At 37.4% G+C, this 15932-nt stretch overlaps 3 protein-coding genes and 1 long non-coding RNA gene across 7 annotated transcripts in view; 2 read left to right on the forward strand and 2 right to left on the reverse strand.

Moving 5' to 3' along the window:
- Positions 1 to 2484, reverse strand: part of LOC148715623 (serine/threonine-protein kinase Nek11-like) — a 3311-nt gene extending 827 nt beyond the window's left edge. Inside the window, exons 1-4 of the mRNA XM_088746725.1 lie at positions 2417 to 2484; positions 1705 to 1766; positions 1287 to 1371; positions 605 to 685 (exon numbers count right to left, since the gene is read on the reverse strand). Coding sequence (XP_088602851.1) covers positions 605 to 685; positions 1287 to 1313 — 108 coding nt within the window. The 5' untranslated portion in view covers positions 1314 to 1371; positions 1705 to 1766; positions 2417 to 2484. The remainder of the gene's footprint in view (positions 1 to 604; positions 686 to 1286; positions 1372 to 1704; positions 1767 to 2416) is intronic.
- A 127-nt stretch (positions 2485 to 2611) lies between these two features.
- LOC148715624 (uncharacterized) lies at positions 2612 to 5144 on the forward strand. Of its 3 annotated transcripts, none has more exons than XM_088746722.1 (3): positions 2612 to 2772; positions 3329 to 3520; positions 5012 to 5144. In XM_088746722.1, the coding sequence occupies exons 1-3, from the start codon at positions 2736 to 2738 to the stop codon at positions 5023 to 5025; spliced, it is 243 nt and encodes an 80-aa protein (XP_088602848.1). In that variant the 5' UTR covers positions 2612 to 2735; the 3' UTR covers positions 5026 to 5144. The 3 variants fall into 3 exon arrangements, with proteins under 3 accessions (XP_088602848.1, XP_088602849.1, XP_088602847.1); XM_088746723.1 differs by lacking the exon at positions 5012 to 5144 and adding an exon at positions 4714 to 4934 and having other exon boundaries at positions 2615 to 2772; XM_088746721.1 differs by lacking the exon at positions 5012 to 5144 and adding an exon at positions 4607 to 4934 and having other exon boundaries at positions 2638 to 2772.
- On the reverse strand, positions 4288 to 6921 carry LOC148715625 (uncharacterized). The gene is made up of 3 exons (XR_015995926.1): positions 6863 to 6921; positions 6295 to 6463; positions 4288 to 5235 (listed from the first exon to the last, which is right to left on the reverse strand). It is a non-coding gene; the product is annotated as an uncharacterized LOC148715625 (long non-coding RNA).
- On the forward strand, positions 6475 to 15920 carry LOC148715626 (uncharacterized). Of its 2 annotated transcripts, none has more exons than XM_088746714.1 (8): positions 6475 to 6498; positions 8264 to 8368; positions 9569 to 9919; positions 10377 to 10484; positions 11347 to 11430; positions 12330 to 12581; positions 13542 to 13698; positions 14176 to 14314. In XM_088746714.1, the coding sequence occupies exons 3-8, from the start codon at positions 9860 to 9862 to the stop codon at positions 14247 to 14249; spliced, it is 735 nt and encodes a 244-aa protein (XP_088602840.1). In that variant the 5' UTR covers positions 6475 to 6498; positions 8264 to 8368; positions 9569 to 9859; the 3' UTR covers positions 14250 to 14314. The 2 variants fall into 2 exon arrangements, with proteins under 2 accessions (XP_088602840.1, XP_088602839.1); XM_088746713.1 differs by lacking the exons at positions 6475 to 6498; positions 8264 to 8368; positions 9569 to 9919 and adding exons at positions 14854 to 15034; positions 15174 to 15209; positions 15848 to 15920 and having other exon boundaries at positions 10383 to 10484; positions 14280 to 14330.
- The last annotated feature ends 12 nt before the right edge of the window (positions 15921 to 15932 follow it).

Below are 15932 nucleotides of genomic sequence, written 5' to 3' on the forward strand. Positions count from 1 at the left end.
TAGACACATGAATTTCTGTGAAACAATTCATGTACCATAACAAAACAAAACAAAAACAAAAAAATCTGCTGGCAAACCTCTTGCAAAGACCAAGAGGTTTACCTTTATAGATCATGCCCGCAGACGCATTTTTCCTTAACTAAGGTAAAGAGATGTAAACCCAAAGTTTGGTTTCATTACTCAAACTGGAATTTTGGGTTATAATTACAATAGTAAAAATGAATTGACAAAAAATGATTTACATACAATTTGATGAGACATGGGACAATTTTTAGGGGATGAGATAACATTCAAAATTCATGCAACAATTTTAAAAGCACAAATTATCAGAACACCTTTCCATTTTATCTATCTGAATACTTTCTATATTTATCTAGTAGTTTGCTGCTACATGTACATGACAAATGTCAGTTGCTGTGTGCTTTTCAATGTGTAAATATTGAGTTATGAATTAAATTGAGGCGGGGAGAGAACAAAAGAACAAAGAAGATGATCTAGCAGTCACTATATCATGATATGCTAAGTAACATCACATGTGTATCACCAAATTAAAAACAGACTTTAAATCAAGACAGATATATTTGACATAAACATCCAAACTCACCTCACAATATTCTGTAACAATGCAGAAGAACTCTCCATCCATGAAACTATCCAAGAACTTGTCAATGTTAGGATGATTTAGCTAAAAAAAGGTGAAAAATTCAATCTGGCACTTGTTGTTACAAAGACAGTGGGAATTGAGAGCACTCTCCCAAACAGCTATGCTACAATACTTGTAGGGAATATCACAAGTTACATCAAATTTTTTTTTTACTATTTCTATGTCCACAATTCATCTAGCCTGCTTGCAGGCCGTAGTTGGTGTGTGCATGCAAGATTCAAGGGGGCAAATATATTTGGTTGCCATAATGGATGGGTGGAATTGATCTGGGAGGAGTGACAAACCAAAAGGGAGGAAAGAGGAGGAGAAAATCCAGAAACCCCCCCACCTTGCCTCTCACTTTATCACTTGTCCGAGATCTTCCACCCGTCCAATATAGTGACCAAATGTATTCACCATGTTGAATCTCCCACATACCAACTTTCCCCTATGAGCAGTGTACAATTAATTCATCATTTCTAGGCAACCTCAGAAAGTCTCAGTTATTTCAGTTAAAGTAAAAAAATACTGGATGTTCATTTGACAAATTTAAGTTTTTTAAGTTCAGGGTATATGTTGCTTGTTGTACATTATGCTCTCTTGCATATCTGTCGATTAATACGAGCTAAATTTTTAAACCTACATTGGATAACAATCTAGCTTCTCTCATGGCATCTACTGTTTCATCTGGCTGTAGCTCCCCCACAAATATCTCCTTCAAAACCTTCCTAAATGAATTAAGAAGATAAATTGTGTGTCAGTGATAAAAACTTTTTTACAGATCTGCTGCTGAAGAAGTTTGTTGAATAATTAATTTCTGATTCCTGTTTCAAGGTTGTTTTAGTGAACTCTACAGTTACATTACATAAATTCAGGTTTTTTTTTTCCATGGCATGGACAAATAAGCTTAATTGCTACTTGATTGTCCATTTGTTGAGTGATCTTGTTCCATACTAATAGCAGAGTTGAATCAGGGAGAATTTTCTTACAACAGCCCTTTGTTCCATTAAAGCAAGAAGAGAAGATTCATATGGTAATTTTTTAGTTAGAAACGATCTTACCCTGACAGACACGTCCTCGTTCTATCCACTACCAAGGTTAATCTGATACCTGTGGCTTTCCTCTAGACTCCAGTGTGTAAGCACAAATACAATCAAAATGCACCTCACTTTGTTCTCATAAAAGTTTGATGTGCATAAAAGCTTAAGCTTTTATCGTTTTCGACTTGCAAGTAGTAAGTAGCGATATGATTTTAGCTGGGTATATCCTATTTATTCTCTAATTCATTAGTTATCTTACTTAATTATTTAGACACGACCCCACAAGCGAAGTGTCGTTTTTAATACTTATCGTGTATAAATAAAGATTATTGATTGATTGATTGAGCGCAAGAGGTCACCTTCTCAAATATTTGTTGCAGCGAGTTCTTCATAAATCAATAAAGTGTTCACTTGCGTTATACATCTACACACACAGTTTTAGTTTCAATAGGAACTGAACATTTTGCTCTTTCCCACTGTTACGCATAAACAGGGGAACAATGGTATCGACATTCTACAAAGAAAAACCACCAAAATCATACAGTGATATTGGTCAATAAAGGTGCTGTAAACAAAAAAATTAATGATATCACACAAATGATAACCCTGCGGCAGCCGGTGGAAGTTTTACCGCCCAGATAAGTCCGCCTGTTGCATACTTTTCGGACAGTTTTTTTTTTTTTTTTTTACATCTACTACGCTATGGAAGTGAATGTATGTTACTCTTTCTCACCGGATGTGTGGAAGAGTTGACTGACAAACGAAGATAATTTTGATTCCGAACAGCCAGTTTTGGGTTAGTAGTCCATGTATGGGAATACATTGGAATACATTGGAATACATTGGAATACATTGAAAATATATACCGAGCTCAGGACATTTTACGGGGTCATACATGGACTCCTAACCGGTGAAAAAGAAGGCGCCATTTTTGATTTGATTAGTGGTGTTTCACCAATACTAGCGGGAACTCACGACTAAAGTTTCCGTGAGGACCTCCTTCAAGAGCCATTACCATGAAAAACCTGTGATGGAACGGACCTCTTGGATACATGGAGGGGGAAAGAATTCTGAAGGCGCTTCTGAATGGTGAAACAAACGATTTGTTTGAAGACACTAGTTTTGCAATTATGTTTCCTTAAAGCAAGCTTATGATAGCTTTTAAAGTTTTGTGCAGTTTTATGATTATCATCAAGCTACAGGGAAACGATGTTGACTTTCCATCGATTGAATTTTAGTAAATGTGGAATACCATTCTTCTGAAAAATAATTGCGCACGATCGATGGAAAGGGTATTCGTTTGCCTTCATCGACGGGAGAATGTTTTACCCATGTAATACACTTGTTTTGCATACTGAACTTTACACATTTCCAAAGATACTGACAATAAGTAGAATTAATTCAACAATTAAGAGCTTCTTTCATCGGTGATCATTTCCGTTGGTGATCAATTCCGTTATTCTCATGTTCTCAAATTATGTGTGTTTTGGGGGTGACATTGTAAGGAGAAATGAGATGCTAGTCACCCCCAAGTCAAAGGGTTAAAAAAGGCGAAATCTGTTTAATATTTTTGTGAGTACATGAAACAACATTTTGAAAGATGGCATGATTATGTTTATGAAGCAATTCTCTAATTTTCTTTTAGACTATCTTTCTCCGCTACGATCACCCTTGAATGCCAAAAATGGCAGCAAGTTGGGTTGCAAAGTTGCAGAAGAATCTGTGTCAAAATACACATTGTTTTCAACCAAGTTTCTGAGATGGGCTATTGAGACTTTGAAAAAAGTCAAAGCAAAAGGGAAGCACCTTGATGAAATCACAAACTCCTCAAATTTAGGTAAGTGAGAGCTGCAAAATAAGTGTACAGAGTTTTCAAAAAGGATTGGCTATTAGCCAGTATATGGTTAGTTGCATGCATTCTGGGATCTTGGGGCATGCTGCCCACAAAGTATTGTTTCTGGGAGAGGGGATGGCACAGGGGTGAGAGGACTCACCCCCCCCCCTCCATGTTGTGATGCACGTTCAATTCCTGGACTTGGCATGAGATGTGGGTTGACTCAGTTTTTGGTTCTTGTCCTCACTCCAAGAGTATTTTCTCCAGGTCTTCCTGTTTTCCTCTCTCTGTAAAAATCTGCAAAAAATTTTTTTTCTTTCTTTTCTTCTATTTACCTCCCTGTAATGGGGAGCATCGCATATGGTCTTAGGCAATAAAGACCCAGTTACCCCCAATTGAGTTGGTTTGTACTTAATCTATTTAAAATGTATGGGCTCTAAAATTCTATCTCATGCATTTGTTTGGAAGTATATGCAAAGTGATATGATAGTTGGTTGGCTAGGTAAACATGAGCTAGGTAGAGATTGAATGGGTGCTCAACCAGCATGAAAATGTAATTTAACCTTAAATATTTTTGTGGATGTTTATGCGAAAATGGCCTTCAAGGAAGTTGTTTGTTCAGGAAATTTGTTGTTTTTTCACAACTCAAAATCAAGGTAGTTTTTTTTATGTTCTAAAATGGTGGCCAATACTTAAGGAGAACCCTGAATGTTTATGACTTTTTTTGTCCCTTCCTCTCCAAGCATCTGAATATAAAAAAGAGACTTGAAGAAACCTCAGAATTTTTTTTATTTCTTATCTTTGATAATCAATCTCAAAATGACTTTTGTCTCCTACACGAAATATAGTTTCTAGTTGTGTGATAGTGGGAAACAATACACCTGTATACCTTCTTAGAACACCCCTGATCATTTTGGAGAACCGACAATACTGACTTTAGTAGTAGTAAAATACTAATGAACAACTTCCTTAAAATGGTTGAAAAATGTTAATTTTCTTTGTAAGAGTTCATACTTATCCTTCATTAGAAGTAATGTGAAAATTAAAATGATTACTGACTAATATACAATTCTATGGATTTTTGTTTAGTGAGTATGTTGCTCAGCGACACATTATCTATTCAGAATGGTAAATATCTCAAGTTTATTCCTTCACTGGACCAACTTGGCAAGACAATTTATTTGATTATTGTTCAGCTCATATCTAAGGGTCAGTTTGACCAGGCTTTTTGTCATGCTAATGACTTGCTCAAGTTCATTCAAGTGGTCAAGTCCTGGAAAAACTATGATGGTGGAAAAATGGAGAAGGGGCTCTCTTCACTCTCTCTTCGAATAAATGGATGGTCTCCATTGTCAAATAGAACTCCTTATCTTGTGGAAGGAAAGTATTCTACTGTTTGTTACTAGTCAGTTTGTGAGAGGTGATGGGTGAAGTACAACTGTATGTTGTCATTCAAAGTGCAGTGTTTGATTCACAGTTTTGTTTTCTTCACAGAATTCACATTCTGAGAGAATGTGTTACAGTTGCACAGCAAGCAAGCAAGGTTATTCACAATGCTCTTGAAGACCCTGATATTCCTTTATCTCTTACTGAGCTGTGATGGCTGGGTAGTACTGTTTACAATGTAGGCTGTGTGTCCTATCAAAGCGACTGTTTTACTGACGGAGTGCCATTGCTGGCTCTTGCCTGTGATGAGTTAAAAATCTGTAGCTTTGGAGCTGAAACAGAAGAGAAAATCATTGTCCAAGCTGAAGAGGTAAAGTCTGTTCAATTGATGAAAGTACTATAATTTAAAGTTTATTGAAATAATTAATAGTTCAGTTGAACTATGGTTTGACCCTATACATGAGAGTTTTCCTCGCTGAAAATGTTACATTCAAGTATTGTTTCAAGACTGTCTTATGGGAAGCAGGTGTTCTAAGCTAGAACAAGGTCCTTTCATACAGTCAACAACTGCCAGAATTCGACAAATTTCTTAATTACTGGTAGCTAAACACATGTAGAAGTAAAGAACAACCCAGCACAGGAGTATAAAGGGGTTTTGCAAGACTTTAAGGGAAACTTTGACAAAAAGTTTTGTGCTGAACTTTTCAACTTACTAGCCAAGTGGCCAGTGACATCTTAGATGTTACAGCAATTTTAGTTTGTTTACTAGCCAAACTGGCTGTTGGAAATCAGAAACCACTAGCCAAAACTGAATTTCCACTAGTCTGTGGCTAGTTGGCTACCATTAGTGTGGAGCGCTAGAGGGGAGTAACCTTTTCATGAACTGGTATTCTTTCTAGGGGGAATCACCAACACTCGTAATCAGTTCATGATTCTGAAACTGAAATAAGCTGTGACAAGATAGGCCTTCTAGCTCATGAGGTCAATTTGCTATGGCTACAAACATGAAACAGGTTTGCGATGAACCGAATAGGAACAAGAGTGGGTAAGAGGGGAAAACTTATTACTCTTTCACTCCCAAGATTTCATTCATAATTCTCCTTAGTGTCTGCTTCACAATTTCTATGATCTAAGTTTGGAGAATTTGGTATTAGCTTAACTTATAATCCCTTTATCAATTGGTATTTGTCTTTATTCTCATTACTTGTCTGTTTGATATAGTGTTGATACAGTAAGGAGAAATTCTGTCTTGGTCACTCATGGGAGTTAAAGGGTGAATGTAGAATAAGTTGCTGATGACAAGTCTAATTTTGGCTAACAATGACATGGTGAGTTTTGAAAATGTTTATTTGGCAATGTTTGAAAAATACTTTTCAGGTGAAGCTACTCACAAAGTATGCCTTGCTAGTTGACTGTCAAAGAAGAGCCGGAAGAATCAGGGATGCACTAAAGACTGCTTCAACTGTGGTTCTGGTAGCACTGAAAACAGCCTCTGATGCCCACACCCTAAAACAGCCAGTCAGACAATGGGTCTCAGTGAAACATGAGCTGGTGAAGGATCTACAGGAGGGAGAAAAACAGTCTGAGAGATGCAGGTTTGCAATAGAGTTCAAAATAAATATTAGTATTTTGATGTCGATTAACTTAAAGCTTATGAGTTTTAAGCAGATGTCAGATTATAATGTGTAAAAAAAAGGTTACAAGAACTCCAGAAAATTGGTTTTAATTTGTTTAAACTTGATCACATACATGCATGTTGTTTTCATAATCAAACAGAACATACATACATGCAGCAAATATAAAGATTATTCCATGGGAAGTGCCCTCAAACGATTTCTATTCACAAGTTGCAATGCATCAGAAAAGGGAGGAGTGAGTTTTTTATGCATTGCAGCAAGTGAATAAAAATTATTCAAGCACTATCATAACATAACCGTTGAAATGTGGCAGATTCCTCACCTCAATACACCAAAATCCTAGTTTTTGGCTCATTCAAGGCTTCAAAAGGATCAGATTAATTTAAAGAGGGAAGAAAAAAATGGGGGGAATTCTAATATTTTTAAGGTTGACTCTGGAGAGATAAGGCATAGTGATAAAAAAAGACAAAATGATATAATCATTATGGTGTTGAAGAATTACATAATTAAACGTATACGAGAACGATCCTTCGCAGTAAAGCACTATTTGAGCAATAGTGAAAATCAGACCTGAAAAAAATTTCAGGCCTGTACGGGACTCGAACCACTGACCTCTGCGATACTAGTGCAGCGCTCTACCCATTGAGCTAACAAGCCAACTGGGAGCAGGCCATCAAATTAATTCGATATAAACCCGTAGATGATAAATCAAACAACAACAAACATATGAAACATACCGGTATGTGTGAACTGCGGTTATGAGACGTATACGAGAACGATCCTTCGCAGTAAAGCACTATTTGAGCAATAGTGAAAATCAGACCTGAAAAAAATTTCAAGCCTGTACGGGACTCGAACCACTGACCTCTGCGATACTAGTGCAGCGCTCTACCAATTGAGCTAACAAGTCAACTGGGAGCAGGCCATCAAATTAATTCGATATAAACCCGTAGATGATAAATCAAACAACAACAAACATATGAAACATATGTGTGAACTGCGGTTATGAGACGTATACGAGAACGATCCTTCGCAGTAAAGCACTATTTGAGCAATAGTGAAAATCAGACCTGAAAAAAATTTCAGGCCTGTACGGGACTCGAACCACTGACCTCTGCGATACTAGTGCAGCGCTCTACCAATTGAGCTAACAAGGCAACTGGGAGCAGGCCGGGTTTATATCGAATTAATTTGATGGCCTGCTCCCAGTTGGCTTGTTAGCTCAATTGGTAGAGCGCTGCACTAGTATCGCAGAGGTCAGTGGTTCGAGTCCCGTACAGGCCTGAAATTTTTTTCAGGTCTGATTTTCACTATTGCTCAAATAGTGCTTTACTGCGAAGGATCGTTCTCGTATACGTCTCATAACCGCAGTTCACACATATGTTTCATATGTTTGTTGTTGTTTGATTTATCATCTACGGGTTTATATCGAATTAATTTGATGGCCTGCTCCCAGTTGGCTTGTTAGCTCAATTGGTAGAGCGCTGCACTAGTATCGCAGAGGTCAGTGGTTCGAGTCCCGTACAGGCTTGAAATTTTTTTCAGGTCTGATTTTCACTATTGCTCAAATAGTGCTTTACTGCGAAGGATCGTTCTCGTATACGTCTCATAACCGCAGTTCACACATATGTTTCATATGTTTGTTGTTGTTTACATAATTAAAGTAAGATTGAGTAAATTGGAAACTGTCTGAAGAAATTTCTTGGTTCTTTTTTCTTCTCAGAACCCTATGCAGTGCATTTGCAGAGCAAGAAGATGCAAAAGATGTAGAAGGAAGCCAGCTCTGTTTTGTTTTGCAGGAAGAGCTTGCTTGTTACAAGACCAAAAGGTAACAAAATACTTTCTTTTACATTCTGACTTCTTCTTATGGTTTCCCCTTTCATAAGTGAAGTACAACTGTACCTGCCAAAATGTTTCATTGAATTGTTCCAAACTTTTTCAGCTATGACACAGCAGTAGAGCAAATTGCTGTAGTTCATATATTTTGAACTGTGGTATGAGATACGTATGATGCACGATCCTCGCAGTAGATAGCGCTATTTAAGCAATAGCGCTACAGTGTATTTAAGCAATAGCGCTATCTACTGCGAGGATTGTGCATCATGCGTATCTAATACCGCAGTTCAAAATATATGAACTTCATATATTTCATTGTATACTTACAATTGTTCACCGCCTTTGAGCCACCTCACTTGAAATTTCAGCCAGTAGCCTAACTTCTTAGCTACCAGCCTGAAAGGCCTAGTGCTGTTGGACAGGCTGTTAGTCCATGGCAGGCAGGGCTCCAATTTAATTTTTGGATCACTAACCCTTCGGGTTAGTAGACATCTTTTTTACTAACCAAATAATAAAGTTTGGTATCCAAGCTCACAAGTTACGATATCTCAAATATTGAACATTTTGATAATAACAACTAGGACAAATTAAAGAGTAGCTGAAATTGCATACTGACCTCAAAAACGTAGACAATTATCCACCTATTTTATTTCCCTCTTGTTTACCATGATTAGTCAAGAACAGTACATCTACAGCATTCTCTAAAAAGAGTTAAAGTTGACTTAACAACTTGAGTATTCTAAGTATTCCTCTGAGAGTCGGGCCTACGTGCTCTTTGCCCTGAGGTCTACTGATGTTTAAATATGTTAGAAAATTTTACTCACCATGTCGGGTTAGTTGGACAAATTTTTAGTAACCAAACGTTGAAAATTACTAACCATTGGTCAATGGGTTACCATTAATTTCGAGCCCTTGCTTGTAAATCCACAGCATTTAAGTTGCTATTACCAATCCATACTCATGGTTGGAAAGGGTCAGTATGAAACTAGAGTGGGTTGCCTGAGAACAAAACACAGTGGCCTTGGTTAGGACTCCAAAACAGTCCTCTTAAATTGGAGTTCAGCATGGTAACCATGGATTGACCAAGTCTCCTATTAATTGTGAAGAATTTTTATCATCTTCTTATTGAAAGGACAAAGTTGGTCATTCAAACTGTCAGTTACTTTTATTAAAATGAATCTTTACTCAGCAGACACCTTGATGGGCAGGGACAAAAAAAATTGATCCCTTTCAAGTACATCAAATCTGCATCAAAAGAAACCTAGACCTGCGATGAGCAGACACTGTAGGGCTCGACACTAATAGTAGCTGAGTTTCTTTAGATCTGCACCGCAGTACTGTCAAGAAGCTGGGGAGACTCTAGAGCAGTTATTGGACTCAACAGATAGTCAGGATGAGGAGAAAAACATGCATTCACGTTTGCTGGGTAGACTTGGTGCTGCATATTTATGGCAGGCTTTGCTTGAGCACAAAGATGCAGTAAATGAGAGAGCAACTTCAGCAAGGCCAGAGCTTTCTGACAGTTATGAAGGAGAAGAGGAAAGTACTGGAAACTTTTTTGATTAAGATCTGATCTGACAATTTGATGACCCACCCAGGTCTCAAATTTGGATTTCTTGAGGTCATGCTGGCTGCAGGCTATCTGTTAGGCCACTGAGTGTGCCTCCAACAAAGAGACGCACTGGGGCAAGAAGTTGATTTGAGTTAACTTGAAGTCTAGAGTGAACATTACTTATACAGATTTTATATTGTTCCTTGTTCAACACATTTTCAGGAACAAATTGTTGTCTTTGATGAAATGTCATGTGCCTGTTTTACAATAGACATGAATTTTGTAGTCAGTTTTTCTACAACAACAACATACTGTACCTGTACGTGTACATGGAGGACCGTTCCGAAGGGAAAGGGGCCCTGACATTGCACCTCCGGTGCATCCCCAAAAGCACCTCATTCCCTCAAAATATCAGACTGTCAAATGAAATGTTGGTGTAACTTTTCAGATAGAAGATATCTGCCTGGAGCAACCATTTATGGAATCACTTTGTGCAGCTTTGGAAATGTGGACGTCACTAAGGACCAAATCACTACAACAAGACACCAGTGGAAAGGTAAATGTTTCCTGGAAAAAGCATTTTAGGGCTATGTAATATATTTTTTTACTTTAATTTCCAAAACATTAATATTTTTTCACTGGCAGTGAGAATTCTTTATTTGAAAACAAGTGAAACTGTAAAATTCCAAGAACAGTTTTCTTTCATGGGGAATTTGTTGTGAGAACTAAATAGGTATCAGCTTTTGATACTTTCAGACGTTTTACGATAGGTACTTAAACAATTTGAAAGATGTGCCATTAAAGATTTATGGATTACTAAAATTTAAATGCTGTGCTAAGTCTGCACTCAAACAGAGTGCCCACCCAGCCCGAGGTTATCCTGGTTTCCATTGAATTCACCCTTTAAATCCCAAGACCTAATCACTATAATTCTCCCCTCTAGCTGCTACACATTTCCTTGTAAATAAGTTATAAGAATTTGGTGTTAGATCAAGAGAACAACTTCTACATGATAAGTTCAAGTATTCTCATTACCTGTTGAATCATGTATGGGCTTTAAAGGGAGAAGATACATGTTTAAATCATTTCTGGGAGTTAAAGGGCTAAGCAACTAGGCGTATTACTACTCCCCCAAGATGGGATGCTAGTCCATTGCAAGGTTATCCCCTTCCCCCAGCATTTTATCACTTGGCAGGCTTTTTATCTGTACTCCTGGTTACAGAGAGGCACGTGATAGAAAAGAAAGCTGTGTTTTGCCCAAGTGGACACAGCAAAATGACCCAGCCAGTTCTCAAACCCAGACCTCTTGACCCGCAGTGCAGCATACTAACCATTGGGTTACTGCATCTCCCACTGTATACAATACATTTAATCTTGCATGAATGTTATTCTCACTGAATTTTTTTTTTATGTTCTAGGTTGACCTGGACCATCTTATTAATCCTGAAGAGACATATCATTACTTGCTTATCACTGCTGAAATGTTTGGGCTTTTAAAACAGGTGAAACCTGCTACGTACTTTCATTGGTGACGATTTGGATTTCCCACAGGCAATTAACTGTTCATGCAGTCCTGTCACAACATGACCATGGCAATAGAAATGTTAAAAAAAATGTTTCGGTACAAGAAATGACAGCAGTTTTAAGAGATTTAAGTATTTGAAGGAAAAGGCTATCACTCAACAGAAAAGAATGATTTTCTCCAGTCAGGTCTTTTTTATCTCGACTGGTAAATTTTATACAGTGAGGATCCTTGCCTTTGTTATCAGTGGTGTAATGAATAATGTAGTTTCTGCACATTGAGATAATTTGGTTGTATCAACTGGGTTAATAAATATTAATTGGCCGCAGCAAAGAATTTCTAAAGCTGATATTCCAAGGTTAAGCCCTTTATCAGAGCAAATGGTGAAGGGTTAATACTTGAAACATCAGCTTCAGAAATTGTTTTCAGCATCCGATTGGCATGTACATTATCAACTCAGCTGATGAAACCAAATTATATGTACTTATAATTCCACCCCCCCCCCCCATCTGCCCCATCTGATGCAGCACAACATATGGGTATCTTCAAAAAATTAAGCGTGTGGGAACATCTTCCATTGCACCACTCCCTTCCCAGGATTAACTCTGCTACCCTTAGGCTTAGGCAAGTTAAGCCAATAATTTATATCCGCTTTGTAATACTGAGCGTTTTAAAAATGCTTTTATTAATAGACTTGGTTTTAAGCATAACTTAGCTGTAAGTAATTAATACACATTTTAGCCCATTACACTTTATATGTAACACTTGATATGTATTTTATCAGTGAAATAAAGACTATTTACTATTTTAATTTACAACAGTTTCCCATCAGAATCTTACCCCCCTTATTCATTCAATGAATGAATTGTTTTCTTGCAGCCCTTAAAAAAAGCTAGTGCTCTTTGCATGGCTGCCAGTATATCCCAGTCAGTTGGTACCAAAGATATGCTGGATAATGGATTGTGTGCCCTAAGTGATGCTGTTCACTCATTGTGTGACATTCTGGACTTGTCACATGCTTCAATTATTCTGTCTCATACAAGTAACCTGGTTGATAGATTTGAGCCCTGCAGTACTTCATGGGTTCAGTTCTTGTTGGCGAAGAGTCACTATTTGCTAGTCACAGGAAAGGTATGAAAAATCAAAATCATTATTAACCCTATCACTGCTTTAACTAACTCTACTTACTGTCTGCCAAACACTTCTCGTGATGTAAGTTTGGAAAATTTGGTATTGGATTAACTAAATAATCCTCTACAATTGATTTTTTTCTTTATTCTCCTCACTTGTCTGCTTGACATTGTATTGATGTTGTAAGGAGAATTCCTGTCTTGGTCTCTGACATGGGAGTCAAAGGGTTAAACAAGCATTCATCATGCAGGCATACATGTATACGTGGTACTCTAGCTCCATGTTGGTGATTTTTCTTTGTGCTGAAGAACTTGGAATAGCTTTAGGCAAGGAAACTGTGGGCCAGCTAGCCTCTGAGAGCAGCAGGGAAATCCAATTTGTATAGTAATCACATGATTTTGAGTGCAATTTGGAATAAATAAGCACGAGTAAATTTTCTCAAAGACTAACAAAATTGCATGAGCCCATAGGGTGAGTGCAATTTGTGATCTTTGAAAACATTTACAAGTGATTATTTATTCCAAATTGCACGAGAAAATCATGTGATTATGTATTAATAATATACATGAAAAAATACGAGGTAGCTTCTCATAACTACGCGGAAGAAAAGCGCATGCATCACATGCAAAAATTATTTATTGAAATCCTGCAAGTCACATTGACCTTGACATTGACATTGACCAATTATTCTGACCAATCAGAATGTCTGGTTTGTTTCTTTCTTTGCACTGAATTAACCCTCTTCTGTACTGAATTAACTCTCTTCTGCACTGAATTAACTGAAAACTGCGTTCATCTTAACCAATCAGAACTGAGAAATTTTTTCATGTATATTATACAATATACGGTATAGGAGGAAATACCAATTAAACAGGTCTATAATAGTCAGTACGTGTAAACACGGGATTGTTCAGTTTGTGATGTGTGTGTCAGTCGTGGTTTTCATTGATTAATGTTTAGTATTCGGAAGGGGAGGTCTCCCTGAAGGAAGCACTGCAGAGTGAAGTCTTCACACACAAGAGTTACAAGTCCCACCTGTTGAAAGCCAGATGGAAATCAATTTGCTGTGAATATGCAATGCTCCCACCCACAATCCACAAATTTAAGATAATAGTTGGTAAGTTCACTCTTCTTCTTTAGAAATTCCTCTTTCCAAAACTTAGATCTACTCTTCTCCACAGTTATTCAGTAACTTTTTCATAATGGAAATGGGAATTTAGCAGTGGATATTCCATAAGATGGCTCTTCTTGTCCACTGATACTAGGTCTAATTGGAATTTGGAGTGTTTGTTTTTGGAGACCCCTAGAAAGACCCTTGGAGTAAGGAAGAAAACTAACAACAAACTCAACCCACATGTGACACCAGGTCCAAGAATTGAACTAATGGGAGGCGAGTGACCTCACCACCGCCCAATCCCAGCTCCCCAATATTGATTTTTTATTTCATTGTTTTCATAAACCGTCGCCAAGTGACCTGTGAAAATTTAGGCAGACTTAGTACCAACAAAACAGTCTGTTCAACCAGATAATTTTTGATCAGTGAATCAATTCATGAGTTTATGAGTAATTCCCAGGTGACAGTTATTTTTTTTAGTATTATCATTGTTGAGATCCTCTACTTGGTTCACTGACTCCTGGAATGGGCTATGGATGCACTTCATAAACTAACACAAATGGCTGAAGAAACCTTTGGTTTAGATGCGTTTTGTACTGGCAAACAGATACACAAGCAAAAGGAAAATTTGTTGGGTAAGGTGATTGAGGAATTTTTGTTTCCTTTTATTCTTGACACAATTCTGCAGAGCCCTGCTTGCAAAGTAGTGCCCGTGATTTCTATGAGCTTCTACTAGAGACAATGTGTTCTGATGACTGGGATAATACAGGGGTTTCATTAAGGGCCAGGCACCGGGCAAATTGACCGGTTGTGAGGACGGTTTTGCCCACCTGATTTGACGGTCTGGAGGAAAGTTTATCTTATAAAGAAGTTCAGTTCAAAGAGTTTTGCCCGCCTGTGAAAACCAGTTTCCCTCCTGCAGAAAACATTAATGAAGCCCCTGATAATATATACCTAAATCATGTGGTTGGCAATACCTTGCAATCCTAATTCAGGCTTTGAGATAGAGTTGTGCTTGTAATTGGATGTGTTATTATCCTGATTAAAATATAGAGAAAAGTGCAATCAAACTGGCCTGAAACATGGGAGAGTTTTCTTCTGTTTTATTATTAAACTTTTAATCACATATTTTGGCATCTATTCCTTTTGTTTGTGCAGATTTGCTAGCCACATCAGAAAGTTCTGGCCAAAACCTTTCTAGTTTGTCAATCCTAAATGACTTGCTCTCATCCCTGTTACAAGTTGGTCAGCTGTATGCTCATCAGGGAGCTGTGAGGGAAGCTTTGAGGCAGTTTGTGGATGGTGTTGCACTAGCAAGGCAATTTTGCCTACCATACAGGTGATTTATGAATGTTTAGTAAAAGCTCTGTTAAACTTTTGGACCCACACTAGATCAGAAAGTCAAGGAGCATCAATCCAAAATTTTAGATGAGAGAATTTTGAGGATAATATTAACTGTCCTTGTCTGTTACTCTAAGACATCAAGCTGTTACCAGAACAGGAAAGAGAATAAAGTAAGATCTTAAAAATTGTTTGCTGAACATGAAGTTGTGCTGAAAATGAAGGGTTAATTTCTTTTGTTTTATTCCCCTGATGTGAATTCAACATTGAATTAATCTGCTGGTAATTGGTAAATTTGCCTTGTCCAAACCAGCAAAACAGTTATTTTTCAAATTTTTTTCTTTTTTTTTTTTTTTTTTCCAATTACGGCAAATGTATAAACAAATTTCATTTCAACTTCTTATGTCCCCATAGAGCAAGATATCTTAGCTATAGTAAAGATGCCAAAGGGGAATTGTTTACCTCTAAAGATTAATTTGGAACTAGTTTTTAGAAGACTCATCTAGACTACAAAGATAATGGCAAAGTTTACATCCTTTTTGTTAATTTAAGTTGAAGTTTCAACTCAAATTAATTAAAGATGACTTCACTGACTAGTGACCAGGGATATTTTCAATTGAATCCCTGTGGTTTTGTTATTTTAGGAGAATAGCAAAGGATTTTTCTAAACCTTTGGTATATACGATAACACCTTTGCCTGTGAGTACTTGTAGCTACTGTTGCATTTGATAGACTTCTATTTGTTATGTATACAAAAGAGAGAGATTTTTTGTGACCTTTTGAAAACCAGTTGGATGCTTTTACCTCTTAGACATGGCACACAACTCTCCGTGTTTACTGGTATCCCCAATTACTGTGGCACTAAGTGACTCAAAGTTTATCTGCTCCTTTATATG

The sequence above is a fragment of the Stylophora pistillata genome, unplaced genomic scaffold (genome assembly GCF_964205215.1).
Source record: "Stylophora pistillata unplaced genomic scaffold, jaStyPist1.2 SCAFFOLD_63, whole genome shotgun sequence".
NCBI classification, from domain to species: Eukaryota; Metazoa; Cnidaria; class Anthozoa; order Scleractinia; family Pocilloporidae; genus Stylophora; species Stylophora pistillata.

Coding starts and splice junctions, on each gene's coding strand:
- LOC148715624 (XM_088746721.1), top strand. CDS start 2,736: ATGGAGGGGGAAAGAATTCTGAAGGCGCTTCTGAATG. Junction 2,773..3,328: donor TCTGAAGGCGCTTCTGAATG/GTGAAACAAACG, acceptor ATTTTCTTTTAG/ACTATCTTTCTCCGCTACGA. Junction 3,521..4,606: donor CACAAACTCCTCAAATTTAG/GTAAGTGAGAGC, acceptor ATTTTTGTTTAG/TGAGTATGTTGCTCAGCGAC.
- LOC148715626 (XM_088746713.1), top strand. CDS start 10,407: ATGGAATCACTTTGTGCAGCTTTGGAAATGTGGACGTCACTAAGGACC. Junction 15,035..15,173: donor CAATTTTGCCTACCATACAG/GTGATTTATGAA, acceptor TGTTACTCTAAG/ACATCAAGCTGTTACCAGAA. Junction 15,210..15,847: donor AGAACAGGAAAGAGAATAAA/GTAAGATCTTAA, acceptor TTTACCTCTTAG/ACATGGCACACAACTCTCCG.